This window comes from Sycon ciliatum, chromosome 1, assembly GCF_964019385.1.
Source record: "Sycon ciliatum chromosome 1, ocSycCili1.1, whole genome shotgun sequence".
Lineage (NCBI taxonomy): Eukaryota > Metazoa > Porifera > Calcarea > Leucosolenida > Sycettidae > Sycon > Sycon ciliatum.
Genome location: NC_088643.1, coordinates 97,697,915 through 97,713,567, shown reverse-complemented (window position 1 = coordinate 97,713,567; position 15,653 = coordinate 97,697,915). Strand labels below are relative to the sequence as shown.

At 47.0% G+C, this 15,653-nt stretch overlaps 1 protein-coding gene across 3 annotated transcripts in view; it reads right to left on the bottom strand.

Moving 5' to 3' along the window:
* The window catches only part of LOC135807198 (leucine-rich repeat neuronal protein 1-like), a 466,844-nt gene that overhangs the window by 223,852 nt on the left and 227,339 nt on the right, over positions 1 to 15,653 (bottom strand). For all 3 annotated transcript variants that reach the window (XM_065321212.1, XM_065321211.1, XM_065321213.1), the window contains exon 10: positions 8,779 to 8,850. In XM_065321212.1, the coding sequence (XP_065177284.1) occupies positions 8,779 to 8,850 (72 nt within the window). The remainder of the gene's footprint in view (positions 1 to 8,778; positions 8,851 to 15,653) is intronic.

The window sequence follows — 15,653 nt, the reverse complement described above, 5'->3', positions numbered from 1 at the left end:
CCTGGGGCTTCACGAGGCGTTTGTCGCGTGTTTGTCGCGCTGGAAACAAAGTGTCTCTGTAAGTTTGTATCCCTGTTGATGGTTTGGCCTGGAGAGCAGTACATAAGTGGTGCTTTTTAGGCGCAATCTTCCTCAGCCTATTCAAGCTCAACTCATGAAGGGGGGGGGGGAAATCCCCAAAACACTGTACAGTCGTCCCTCTCTAATCCGGCACCTTTTAACATACACTTGGGAATATCCTATGCACTGACATAGGATATTGGCACCGGTACGGTATGCGATGTACAACTGCTAGATTAGAAAATCAAATTATGTACAGTTTGAGTGATTTGTTGCAGAAAATCGCTGCCGGAGGCGGAATTCAAGTGCCGGATTAAAGCGTAGAAAATGAACTGAAAAAATCCGTTTTGCCAGAAAGTGTGCTGGTTTGCAAGGGTGCTGGATAAACAAGTGGCGGATTAGAGAGGGACGACTGTATATTGAGCAGGGGGTGGTGCTTTTTCGCAGGTTTGCTGATCGGAACGTGCGACATGCTCCTTGTGTGCTCCGGCTGGCAGTCGGGAGTCAGTCAAGTGTCAAGTTCGGCAAGAAGCGTGTGTTCCTAGTTGGAGCAATCAACTTCATAAATAAAATATAATACGAACTTAGTTGTGTGAGGTTGCAGCGTTGTGAATAGCTATACTGGCTCTCAACGTCTGTTTAGCACAACTCCATGAGCGACTCTGACTCACGCTGCTACCTGGGGCCTCATGAGGTGTTTGTTGCGCTGGAAACAAAGCGTCTCTGTAAGTTTGTATCCCTGGTGATGGTTTGGCCTGGAAAGCAGCATTATGTGGTGCTTTTCAGGCACAATCTTCCTCAGCCTACTCAAGCTCAACTGATGAGGGGTGAATTCCCAGAAACACTGTGTATTGAGCAGGGAGTGGTGCTTTCTTTCAGGTTTGCCGAGCGGAAGGTGCGACATGCTCCTCGTGTACTCCGGATGGCAGTCGTGAGTCAGTCAAGTGTGCAGCTTGGCAAGAAGCGTGTGTTCCTAGTTGGAACAATCAACTTCAAAATAAAATAATAGCAATAAAGAGAACAAAATCTGCTGTCATCGCCACACTACAATGAAGTCATGACAGTTTACCAAAATGTATTTTCTTGTCACATTCATCAGTGGAAAGTCACGACTGAAGAGTTACCATGCTGAACAATGATTAAGTATACATTCAATAATGTGTGAGAACAAAATAAAGTTCTAAAATAGAATGAGGGAAGGTGAGACAATAGAAGTGAAGTGAGAGCTAAGTGTAACGGCGGGTGAGAAACTAATTGTAACGCTAGAACTGTGTAGAGAGACAAACAATCATGCTGTGCACCTACGAAACCAATTTTAACGCAACTACAAGGTTCTTCTGCTTACAAAGATCAGGCTTATGCAAACGAATATGTTACAGACACTTTGCAGATGACTTCATAATTATTGTATTTGCTTGTTCGAATTTATTTGGATTTTGTTTCTCTCACCTTTCACTTTTCCCGTGTTGATCACGTACCTGCGTGCTCCACTCTGCTGCAGTTAGAGGCAGCTACTCTACATGCAGTCGAGTCGATTATATTGTGCATCTGCATGTATCCTTGACAATAATCATCTGTCCAGCTCTAAATAGACCCAGATGGAGAGCCAAGGTTTAATTTATACAAAAAAAGAAAGACCAAGGAACTACAAGTACAAGTTGGAAGGCTGTTGGAGTGCGCATCCAAGATGTACTAGAGCTGTTAGCCAGTTAGTTGTAGAACGTCAGTACCGTCAGTCAGTGTCGTGCAATGTTATCGCATGAGCTGATTGTTTAGTAACTGGTGGTGTTAGTGAACAGTATAGCGTAACTTGTAGTTCCTTGGTCTTTCAGCTCTAAATAATTATAATTAAATTCCTTCTCTCTTCTCTCTTCTCTCTCTCTTCTTCTCTTCGATTTATTTATTTTCGCTTCTCTCAAGTTATTTTTGGTTTGTATCTTGTACTAGTTTCGGTACGCTATCGCTCTATTTGCATGATGCGATGCAGTTTATAGTCCGGTATCCCGATCTTGAAATCGAAAATTTGGGTACCACTTCGTAGGGAGCACAAAAACTCTTCACCAACCCTTCAAGTACCTAACAGTGAGTATGTCTGAAGTTGTCGGACATCTCAAAGCTGTGTCATAGCCTCAGGAGAAGGGAATATATCCGACGACAAATCGATAATTTCATGCAGAATATATCGTAATATTTTTGGCTCACGGTGCGAAAAACCATGAATGCAACCATTGAGAGAAAGAGAGCGCGCGCAAAAATGTGAAACAAAGCTGACTTGGAAAGGAAGAAGAAAACAATGCCACAATTCAAAAACTTTTCAAAAGGCGATGCTCGGCGGGGATTTCTTTGAAGGAATTATTTGCTTCTATGCAATGTCCTGGTTTTTTGTTCGTCGTTGTCCTTTCTGACATTAGTTCAGGTTATTCAGCTCCATATAGGTCTCTGCCGTGTGCCTTCCTCTTTCCATTTCTCCTGATGGTAGTGTCATAAAACATCGCTTGATTGTAATAATTATAGTTTATAGTTCATTCAGGATTATTTTGTTTTTCAACAAGTGTGGCCTTGTCGCTTGGCCCCGTACATCAGACAGCATGCGAAGCTCTGATGACGATGATGATGACAATGCGACAGCTGTTCCTGGTGCTGTGTCACTCGCCGAGACAACTTTAAATATTGTTACTCTGGGGAACACCACCACCATCACGTGGGAGGATTGTTTTTGCCACACCTGTGCGCCCAGTGACCCTGGGTGTATGGTCGCCTTTACACAGACCAGCTGGGAAACAATGATCTGCGCGTCATCTGTGAGGCAAGATGCCGAATAGAGGCTTGTCAGCAGCCATAATGGACCTCTGAAAGGCTGCCAAAACCATTGCGAGGTTGAGAGCTGACAGGTGTGAGCGGGAGGATGGTTTCACAGGTAGCCATAGCAGCTCCAAGCCTGCCAAACCACTCCCCGTGATCAGTAGAAGACTGACAAGGAGTAGTGTCGACAAGGTACTTGCGGATACTTGCCTTTTCTGCCAGCGCCAGCGGAAACGCACGAGGCGAAAGGCAGACGAGTACCTCACCCAGTGCAGCACTTTCGAGGCAGGTGAGAATATTCTGGAAGCCGCCCATCGGTGCAAGGATCAGCCGTTAAAGAGTCGTGTACTTATTGCCTTGGACAGTGGTGGACCCGACTGCATTGCTGTGGAAGTGCAGTACCACTTTACTTGTTACCATGACTTTGTTCGGGATAGCCGTAAGGCATGTGAACCCCAGCCATCGACTTACCAACTCACGTTCTAGGAGCTGGCGTCAGAGATGTCCGAACAACTCGCTGATTTCTTTTGATTTTGTTTACGACTTGTACTTAACAATGCAACACAAACTTGCGGAAAGGTGACAACAATAAGAGACAAGATCAAAAGTAAAGCTTTACAATCATAATAATACGAGTTATGACAAACTGTCCACCAACGTAACCAGATCTTATACAGTTAGCAAGTGCGACAAAATGGCACAACACTGACAAGGAGTACTGAGACATTCGGCGACCTGACACCTAGTTCCAACACTTCTCCAAGGCCCAAACCAACAACCTTCCAACTTGGAAGGCTCAGGTTTGGAAAGGTCCAAGAGGAGAAGAAATGCGCAATGAAGAAGAGCATGAGCTACGCATCACGGCAACAAAGAATGCCGAAAGTTACTGGATGATGACGAACCTAAAAGCTAGGTGTCAGGTGGCCGAATGTCTCAGTACTCCTTGTCAGTTTTGTGCCATTTTGTCGCACTTGCTGACTGTATAAGATGTGGTTACGTTGGTGGGCAGTTTGTCATAACTCGTAACATTTTGTCCTTCTCCTTTCTTCATCATAACTATTATTGGCTCACCATCCGAGTTCAAATTTGCACACCTGATGAGCCGTCATGACCTAAACGGCGAAACGTACGTCGTGTGGAACTACTTGTTATTGTACATAATTAGTCCATCATACATGATAGTGGAGTTCAGTAGGATGTTGGCGTTTCGCTTTGTCACAATTCGTCTTCGCTTAGCTTCCCCTTCTATGTTTATTACATAAACTTGAGCCTCCCAAGTTGGGTGGTCTGTTGCTTTGCGTCGTCGAGTTGTAGTAAGGCCGGTCTGTCCAATAGTCTTACTAGTTTCGTCATCATCCAGTAACTTTCGGCATTCTTTGTTGCCGTGATGCGTAGCTCATGCTCTTTTTCGTTGCGCTTTCCTTCCCGTCTTGGACCTTTCCGAACCTAAGCCTTCCAAGTTGGAAGGTTGTTGGTTTGCGCCTTGGAGAAGCGTTGGAGCTAGGTATCAGGTCGCCGAATGTCTCAGTACTCCTTTGTCAGTTTTGTGCCATTTTTTCGGACTCGCTGACTGTATAAGATCTGGTTACGTTGGTGGACAGTTTGTCATAACTCGTAACATTTTGTCCTTTTCCTTTCTTCATAAAAATAATTCTTATAACAATAAAACGTAGCCTGTAAAATGTCCATGTCCAGTATTTATAATAAAAATAATCTGCTGCAATTTATAGATCCTCACATGCGAGCATCCTGGGCCTCAGCAACAACCAGCTCAGCAGACTCCGGATGCCGAACCGATCACTCACGAAAAGACCCCGTGAACCCCGCAAACACATGATGCATGATCGCAACAGGGCAGATGAGAGACGGCATCTGACGTGAGATATTACGTGATAGTACTGCTCCTTCCTCCTTTCCGCTCTCAATAACGCGATTCGGCGATAGAGTGATGTCGCCGCTCTTCCCATGCCACCACTTGCCGACAGCACAACAGGCATGAACGTAGCATACTCCACCTCTCTCACTCTCTCTTCATAGCATCGTCGCTTTTCTTTTTCATGGCGCCGATAGACAGTGGTGTGTGTTGCAGATCGATTTAAGTGTGCATGAGGATTAAAAACCCGCATATCAAGTAAAGTACGCTCAAAACGACAACCCCACAAACCACTGACCGCTACATCAAGCCGCGCATGCTCCTCTACAATAGCAGACCTGTATCTCATTCTCTCTTCAGTGAGTGGCTGCAGCAGTCACTCGATGGAGACATTGTGACAGGCCTCTTGAAGGAGAGAGGCTGTCACATCCCGGATCTCATTATGGCGGATAATGGTAAAACCACCAAGGAGACATGACAAGGCATGGTCAAACCATTGTCCCGTCCACAAGAGCAATGAGTTGGTAACTTCGGCGGCATCCAACCATAACAAAAGCACAAGCCGTCCATGAACTCAGCTTTGCTCAGTGAAAAGCCATACTTTTTCAATGGACGGCAAGTCAGCCAACTCGAGGTGCCAGGTTCACGGGCGAGGACAATGGTGTGTCCCAAGGCGTCCAACGCATCATTGCTGATACGCCGTGCCGACTCCGCCTGGCTATGACGTACTTCCTTCTTCCTCTTCGCCTTCTCTCGCTGGATGCCAATCAGAGAATTCCAAATATCAGAAACACGATCCACGATACGCCGGGAGAGAGATGCTGTGATAGCGACAGACGACTCATACTGGGAGCACAAACTCATTGGGCTGACCAGGCCCAGGCCACCTAAACGACAGGGCATTGCAAGTACTTCCCTCGATACTGTGCCAGGCGGTGGCCGACCCGTCATTGCTGGTATAAGCTTCGTGCTTATCACGTCCTCAAGTGGCTGGAACTGGGACGGAGAAATAGACTGAACGCGGCATAGGAAAGCCCAGCGACTTCTCAAGCCCAAGACATATGCATAATATGCTGCCTAGGGCTGCGAGCGAGCGAAATCAGCCAATCTAGTTAGCTCATCAGCCCACTCCTGGACCTTAGTCGATACAAAGTTCTCCTTGAAGTCAGCTGATCCGATGGCTGCCCCCAGGTACCGAGCTCCATTACACGTAATGACGACACTGGTGTCGCTGAACAGCTCAACTGCCTCACGATAGCAACGCTGCTTCACCACCAGAATCGATTTTGAAGTATTTGGGAAATATCCATAAGCTGGGCCATCACTTGCCAAGATGTCCCACCAACCACCGAGCCTACGCAACACACTCGCCGCTGCGGACTCATCTGCAAACCAAGATTGGATAGTCCCGGCTTGTTCAGCTTTGTGCACGAGAGGCATCATGCCAATGGCATACATGTACATTGCCAGAGGGTCTCCCTGGGTTGTTCCGTCCTTCGACAAGATGCAATCACCGACGACATATAGGCATGCAGGCGTCCTGTAGGTGTTAATAAAAACAGTGGCCAGAGGCGGACAAAGGTGTTGAAAATTCCGAATGCAGACGCTGCGATTCAGGTGGTTGAAACCATTTGTTGCGTCTGCCATCAGAATTCCATCGGTCTCTTCTCGAGCAACCGCCTCCTGCATAGCATGTATGCCCGCCTCCACCCCGCAGTCCTGACCGGCGCACAGCTGGGAGCAGCCAACAACCTGCTGAACCGCAGGGCCCACAATGGACACAATAATTATTGCTTTCCCCACAATGCGACGAACAACCTCGCCGATGCCAATTGGTCTGACACGGGGCCGCTTGTCCAAGGGCAGCAAGCGACATGCAGTGAACGCTATCAATGCACCAGCATCAATATGCTCAGTGGCCACTCTCCTGGCACAAGAAGCAAGCGCATCACACAACCTAACCGAAGCGTCCGTGAAACAGGAGCACATATGACGCCAGGCCTCAGCATCCACACCGCTGGGTCCCGCTGCGCTCTGTGTGCCTAGCGCTGCCTGTCGGATAGCACGGCGCCCCAGCGAAGCAAAATAGATGGGATGCGGAGGAGGAGGCGGCTGTCCCGGTATCAGAGCCTCTTCGCACACGGGCTCAGCCTCATAATGGTTCTGCTTCAATATGTCGATTACTGGAACACCGTCAATTTCATCACTGATGCTGTGCACTCCACCACCACGATCAGCACCAAGGCAGCGCAGAGGAGCCGATAGCCTCCCAGATGCGACACAATCCGCAAACTTTCGTGCAGGATCATCAGGACGACCTCGAACCCTTGTACTGGACTTCTCTCAGAGATTGTGAATAGCCTCTGTTTCCAACAATAATTCATTAATCTGACCATGAAACCACTGGTCCAAACGCCTGTCCAGGAGCTTGGCATGAGCAGGAGGATCACTGCGCGGAACCTGCAGCATCAGCATCTGAAATACTGCTGCCACCATCAACGCGCTGTCAGCGTATGATCCTGCATCACCAAAACAGTTGAAATAAGTAGATAGAGTTGTTATAAATCTTGGCCAACATTTCCGCGAGGCACTTGAAATGCATTCGTAGCAAGATGCACGCACTTACCATAAGCTGTGGAAAGAGCCGTCATAGTCTCAGATGCCATCAAATTGCCCAGACAAAACGCTTCACGAGAGGCTGTCACATGGCCGCAGTCATCCACACCAGGTACTACTGTGGTCGACAAGGGTCGATCCTGAACATGTTTCTCTGGAGAAGACTCCGACAATGACTGAGCACAATGAACCGCACCACCATCACGCGCAATTGATGCACATGACGAAGCAGCACAAACACCATGGACAGCATCAAGGTCGTTACTGTCAGGAACCAATGCGACAGGGACGCTGGCACGCAAAGGTCCAGCCATGGAACTGCAACGAGAGACAACAGCCCCTGGCACTGTTGAAAGGTCATCACCCACATGTGCACTCTCATCAGCAGCCTCCATTCGAAAAACAGCATTATGGGTATGGTTCGAGTTACCACCCCCACCGGCATTGGACAATACCACGTGGTTCACTGGAAACAGAGGACCCACATCGCCTTCCGACAACATTAACGAGATGTTGTGAGGATTCCGACATTTCTCACTCACGTCAGGTTTGCAATTCAAACAAGTCCGACCATCACGTTTACATATGCATTGCCGGCACTGATCAAATCCATTCTGTGCCTGATGCCTCGTCGCGTCTCTGGTGGTAACAGTTTAGCATGGAAGCTTAACCTCATAGTGCCATGGCGCATGGGCCTTCGTGCTCCCCTCCTGTAATGTGCTAGAATTAACACTATAATTATTTGGCATGTACCCTCACTTCGTAGAGCACAACGGCGCGCTCTTCTTCTCCGTGATGTGCACAGTTGCACCTTCTCTCCCCCTCTGTTCAGAGGTGACATAACTCGCATCATTATTTTATTTTTTCGGCGCTACACTCTGTGTAACGCCGTTCACAGAGCACAATGCGCGCTGCCTTCTCCTCTGTGATGTGCTAATTGCACCTTTTCTCTCTCTCTCTCTGTCCCCCCCGTTTCTGCATACTAGGTGATATAATTCGCATCTTTTTTTGGCGCTACACTCTGCCTATATATACTGCTCTTGTGTGGCTTGCACGGTATTCATTGTTATTACCTGACGATGGCCAAGTGCCGAAACGTTGTAAAAATAACGGAACTGGTTCGGATGTAATGTGCAGCGGTATGGGAATGGGTGTGTCCACCTGAATTCTTTTCCAACATATACAGTTAAGAAAAAGTAGTTGTCCTCGTGACGTGTGGTCACTCGTTCCTGACACTAACGAGAATCAGAGGCTTCATAACAAAGCATTTTAACACAGCGTCTACAACTGTTTCCTTCAATCAGTGCAGCAGATAATAATACTCACAGATAATTGAGGTTTTTTCATCACGTATCCAGCAGTACTCTATAAACATACAGTTATAATTACTGTTCTCTGCGTTCAGTGGTGCAGTTGAGAATACTTACAGGTACTGGAGGTTTGTTAGACCAGAGAACACACCGTCACTTAAAGTCTGGATCTGATTACTATCCAAACGTCTACAAACGATAAAGCACAAAGACAATGTTGTTCTTGCTTAGTTGCGGGTAGTGCACAAAACACCGAGTCTAGGGTATAGTTGTTCTAATAAAAGGCCGAAACATGACGCTGTTTTCAGGAATAACCTAGACTCCTAACCACAACATGATTCATATGCAACTTGGTTAGGTTGCACAGTTCACATATACCACTGTAACATATCGTTTCCGTTGTTTTTCTCCCCATTGTCAAGCATGAGGTTTGTTGCAAAGCTAAGAAAACGCAATTTCTGAAGTTACTTTATTTGACACTGCAGAAAAATAACTAACCACCCAAGCATGAAAAATATACTGGCTTGAATTGTTACAAATTGCGTGAGAACTGAATATGACGTTAAACAGTATACCTAAACGGGGACTTCCCAAGGGACTCATAGACTCATAGTCTTTGGCGAATCATGGCGGTAGAAAAGGTACAAAACCCGTCACCTACGTAGGAAAGGCATGTCGCTCAACCTACATGCTAAGCACGTGGGACAAGACACTGGCCAAACCACATTCTATCAAAAGGGCATGACAGCTCAGCACAGAGATGCTCACTATGCAGATCCTGCTGTCACATGACTATCAGGCAGCAGTCGTCACGTTCAGGGACGTGACAAATGCAAACCCCAAAAACCAGAAAAGCAACTTTATAGAGTAGTCGTTGATTTTCCGGGATATTTCCAGGAAAACCGGGAGTGTTCGCTTGTATAGAAATTGTGACAACAAATCAGGGACCAATACATACAGAACACATGACCAATCACACACGACTCTCATTCCCAGACCAAACTAACCCTGCGCATGTTCAGCATTCACTTGACAGTCGCTCTCACAGAGACGGAAAAAGATTCTCACACTCTGACACGGCGTAGTCTTGAAAACACCACATACTATAAATGTCACACATCACAACATACTCGCACGTACACTTAAGACCATATTTTTCCTGATGTTGGGCTGACTGCTCAGCAAACTTTCTCTCACCCACTCTCTTGCTTTAAAGCGACGTTCAATTTTCGAGGAGAGTATTTTAACTCAAAACAGAGACAACTCGCTTGTGATTTGCAAACGTTTCGCGTCGACTTCTGAGGATTTCAGGAGCTGAGTGAAAAGAACCCGTTCGACGAAAGTATCAGTAAAACTCACAGTCTGTTGAGGTTCAGCAAAACAGAGTGGGTTCACATCTCTGCCTCCACCACCGAATGGCAAAGATCCAAGCAACTTGGCTCTCTCTTGGGGGAAGAGGAAGATTTGAGCCCACGAATAGACCAAGCATGAACATCGTATGGCCGCATGTTTTCGCTCTGGATACGACGTCAACTTGTATCCGAGTAAACAAGGCTTTGTCTATGCAATGCCATCGTCCTACCAACGCTGTTCCACAACTGCGAAACCTGGGGACTGACGGAGGCTGCACTGGAGAAGCTGAACGTCTTCCATAGACGTCAACTACGGACCTTTTTCGGAATTAGGTATCCCGCCATCATCTCCAACAAAGAATATAGTTCCAGAGTGCACGCACAGCCACGCTCGCACATCGTAGCTGTCCGCCGTTTCCAGATGCTAGGTCATGTTCTGAGGATGCCCTCAGACGCCCCGCCACATCAGGCAATGGACAACTACTTCCGTCGAGATGTCACTGGTGTGCGTGGACGCCTAAAATCGAACCTGGCCACGGCAGTCAAGGCAAGCGCTGCTGCCAGAGACATGCCCCTGAAGATTGATCAACAAGAGCCCCGTCACGCTGGCGTTTTCAGAGCCAGCTTATGCTGTTTAGTATTTCTTTTTAGGGCTCTGTTATTCGTATGTATTTGTGCAGGCGTTGTGGCAGGATTCCTCACTGTAATTAACACAAAACTGAAAAGAATCAAAAGAATAAAGAAATGATGACCATGACCGATCTGAGTGAGTTCAGAATACGCGCTTTGGAAAAGCAATCATTGAGGGAACTCTCAGCCTGAGCTGGTTTTACTCACGGCTGCAATGCACGGAGTAGTGAACCCAGGACAGAAGCAGACCAGGCATCATGACTTTGCACATCTATCGTTAGGCATTACGCGATCTGTTTTTTTATTCATCAGCACTCAGCCGAAGCGCCGGAGATTGGCACCCACCGGACAAGCATCCAGCAGCCAAAGGTGGGGCCATGCATCATAATTGTGGACATTAAATACGATGGTATGTAAAAAACAGAGAGAAACACACAACACTTTCTCAAATATGGATCATAGGAAACAAGAGAGGGTTTGGAGGAAAATGGGACCGCAAGACCTCCACCACCCAAAACAGAGCATTACAAATCAAGGACGTTACACAGAATAGCTACCGAGCCATAGAGAGCATTCTTCTGCACTTCAGACACCGAGCAGTAGCTGGTGATACCGATGGTTTCAAGGTATCCTGGCAACTGTTTGGAAACAGTGCCCAAACTACCACAAGAACAAACTGATTATTATTTTTCTCACTGAGACTTGGTTTTATTCTATCCCTCCCCGATCACAGTGTAAATATCCGTAACTATGTAGTATTCAGACGTGACCGACAGACAGCCATACTAGGCAGCACAGAAGGAGTTATAGCAGTATATGTCAAATCCAGTTTTTCCCATAGAATTACTAGGCTGCCACAAATGAAGGACCCCGGACATAGAACAACTCTGTCTTCAAGTAGGCGTCACTCAACAGCTTCCAATGGCATCCCATGTCTTCTACTGCCCGCGACATCGTACCGCATACGAACGCGACCAATTGTTCACTTCCTTCAGGCGTACCTTTGCTTTCAGGAATGCTGTATTTTGTTCTCCCATCCTTTCTGGACATTTGCCTCCAGAAACGCTTTATCTGTAATCGTCAGAGAAATCTCGCATAACAACTAAACTATCGTAATCCGACATCATCATTATTCATTTTTCTCTTATCTTTCTCATACATATAGTCAGGGGGCCAAAGTAGGAAAAAGTCATGTCTAAAAGATTTCGTTCCGAGTAAGGGGGCATCAAGTTTTTTCAATTTGAAAGTCAAGTATCTTCAAAATGCTGCAAGATGGCATGCCATTCAATCAAAATTTCCATCGGGAAGGTCATACAATGAAGGTGGAAAGAATTGATGATGGTTGCCATGGCAACAAATCAGTTAATTCAAATTTACAGGAGAACTATGCGATATTTTGACAAAATTCTTGCTGGATATAAACATATCCCATACGTATGACTAGTTGGCCAAGTTTGACTGAAAACAAATAAACTTCAGGGCCCCAAAGGTGAATTATAAAATCGGATCTACTGCAACTATACATTACTGTACATACGTAATATGCATGCATACACCGACAACTGTACAAATATATTGGTGACCAGTGTACATGTGACATCTATCAAGCCTATTAGAAATGAATTAGCAGTCTGTGACCAAAGGTGATCTAATGGATGTATGTATGCGAAGAGGAACATGTAGACGGAAACAGAGCACGCCAAAGTAGTTCTCTAAGTACTGGTACCTATCAGTTGGCAGCAACAAAGAGGAGCGTGTGGCATTCTTGCTGGTGCAGTGGCAGCTCCCGGACAATCTGAACAAGGTGCCCCAGGCAAGGAACTGGTTGCCACTGCAGGCCAAGAGTGCATAATTGTCAAGTCGGTTGGTGCAAGCATGGCGTCTACTGCTGTGGAGGAGTTGCTGTCAACCCAGGAAGAGGCTGACACCAGACTGCTCTTTCATGCAAGGCATGCAGCTGTCAGTGGGTATGAGACCGTTCTGATAAGAACACCAGATACCGATGTTGCCATCATTGCTTGTTCTGTTAGCCATGTTATGCCGTGTACGTTGCCGGTGGAGGTTGGTGCAGGCAACAACCAACGTACAGTCAACATGACCGCTATTGAAGAGAAGCTCAGTGCCGATGTTTGCAATGCTCTGCCCGGCTTACATGCGTTCAATGGTGAAAATTCCACCAGCGCGTTTGCCTTTCGTGGGAAAAGTGCTGCCTTCAACATTGTCCATGGTGATGGTCCCGCCAGTGAATCAGCACGCATACATGTACATGTAGCTATGTGTGAGCTTGGACGTGCATCCACACCCTTAATTTCCCACCAGCCACTTTGGATGCCATAGAAAGGTTCACTTGTCAGATCTACAAGGCGTCCAAGTGCCAGCAGGTGAACGAAGCCTGGTATGAGGTGGCTTGCCAAAAAAACAGCAATCCAACCAGCTACCTCCCTGCATGAACGTTGCTCATGTCGTCGCCATAACAAACATGTTGTGCACTGTTGTCTGCAATTGCACGCATGGTGCCCCTGTGGTTGAATGTTCTAACTGCCAAGAGGACCGTGACTGTGTCAGAAGCAATAACAAACGATGATGCGGAATAATACAAGTAACTGCACTATGAAGAGTCGTCCTGAGTCGGAGCCGACTTCAAGTTGGCCAACCTGGCAGGGCTTGAAGAGTCATAGATAGTGCAATGCACGACTTGCCTTTTGTCCTGTTTCCTGAACACGTCTGTGTGCATGCCACACTTCCTTAGCTGTATCGCATTCCTTGCAGATAGTGTTGCGTCACTGCCCGTACATACATTTTCCTCTTCGCCATACATAAATGTACAAGAATGTACAAGAAAGAAACAGCATGCTGTCCGCAGATTGAGAAAATGTACATACATGTACATTTATGTACATTTATCTACACAAGAGAGAGTTTGGAAGCTTTGTCACAACTCCGAGTTTCACGTATCTCTACGATCATCAGGCAACTGATGGATCCAAAACGGGCAGCCAGAACATAAGGGGGAGCAAGGTGGGAAATTCCGAGGGGTGTCATAGGCGACGCGTATCATAGCGCAAGAGTCAGGTGCAGGCGTGAAGTTGCCAAGTCTTCAGACTTGGGGCTATGCAGCAGTAGTTCCGGCATGAATGATATAGAATAGAGCTGGGGGCAAATGCCAAATCCACACATGCCCACACCACAACACAAACATACACCCACACTCTCTCCCTTTTCTCACATACACATACACTCACACGCGCGTCCGCACACACATTCTCTAAATCTCGCTCTCTCTCTCTCACACACACACACACACATTCATTCTCTATATCTCACACATGCACACGCACACATACATCCATTCTCGATATCACACACACACACACACACACACACACACACACGCATTCTCCAAATCTCACACACACATTCTCTAAATCTTACATACACACACACATTCTCCAAATCTCACACAAACATTCTGTCTCTCTCTCTCTCTCTCTCTCTCTCTCACACACACACACACACACACGGCCACAATACTCATCCTTTCATTCTCCCACCTACCGCACACATACTTGCACCCGCACTTATCCAATCACCCACACGCTCTCTCTTTCTCCCGAATGCACACAAACACACACACACACACACACATGCGCGCTCACACTCACACACACTCACACACACACACACACACTTGGCAGCGGGACTACCAGCTAGATTCACTTGACCTTGCGCGCAAAGTTACAGAGGTAGAACTTGTTTTCATGACGGCACTTGGACACAAGCTCTGACCTCTTGTTGAGGGAGCGGGTCTTGTCGGCCCAGGCAATCTCCAGCTTCTCGGCCAGACACAGGTTGCAGCGCTTCGAGATGTTAGAGTATGGTGCGGCTCTCCTCACAACGGACCACCTGATACTGTAAGGTTTGTTTTCATCCTTCAGTCTCCAGATGTGTCTGGACAGTCTCGTTGAGGTCTCGTGCTTCTTGTGGCGAATAGTATGTTGATGACCATTGAATCGTGTCTTGAATGTCCCTTCCGTTAATCCAGTGTACTCCTTCATGTCGCTGCCGGTTACATGTGCCCTGTACACAATGCTCGATGCTAGACAGTTTCCTTCCAAGGGGCAATCATTTTTGACACGGCATTTGCAGGTTCTCACATCCTTGGTCTTATTCTGGCGGTCGCTGCGGAGGATACTATTGTTGTGTTGCTTGATGATGGTGGCGACATTTGGCATGCAACTGTAACTCAACTTTAGCGTGTTCCGGTTAAATATCTTGTATAATTTGCAACCCTTGTGGAAGTGCTTGCTGACGAGTTGCAGGAATCGCTGACCAATGTTCGTGGACACATTCTTACTGAACGGTGGGTTACACCATGTGATATTCCTGTGTCTCTTCCTTTGTCTCTTCCTTTTCCCACTCTTCCGTTCCTCCAAGAACTGGACCGTCTCATTGTACCCGCTGTCTCTGAGCGCATTGTTGTACATTTGAGATGCGTCCTGGAATGTCTCCTCATCCGTTGATATGTCCGTTAGTCGTCGGCTGATGGAAGAGGGCAAGTTCTGGATGATGATTGGTGGGTGGTTGGATTTGTGATGGACATACAGTGGCCGGTCGTTGGGTTTCCGATATGGACGGTATTTGCCAGTGCGTAGGTCCAGCGTGATGTCTAGGAAGTCGACTGATTTCAGGTTTGCCTGGATGGTAATTTTTAGTCCTAGGCTGTTGAATGAGGTGTCAATGCGGAGCATCATCTGCAGTATATTGTGAACGCTGTGAGTGAGGCAGCAAACACATCGGTGGGCCGCGTCCCTAAAACAAACAAGACGCATAGAAATGGCTTCAGCGGGGAAATTGAAAAGCTAGCAGCAGAGAAACGCAAACTGCGTGTCGACATTACGGTGTGCAGAGATGGAACGAAGGTAAAAGAAATGAAGACGCGACGCCACAGGCTGGCACACCAAATTCGCCGGGAATGCCTCAAGTTAGCATCGACTCGACTGGACGAACGTG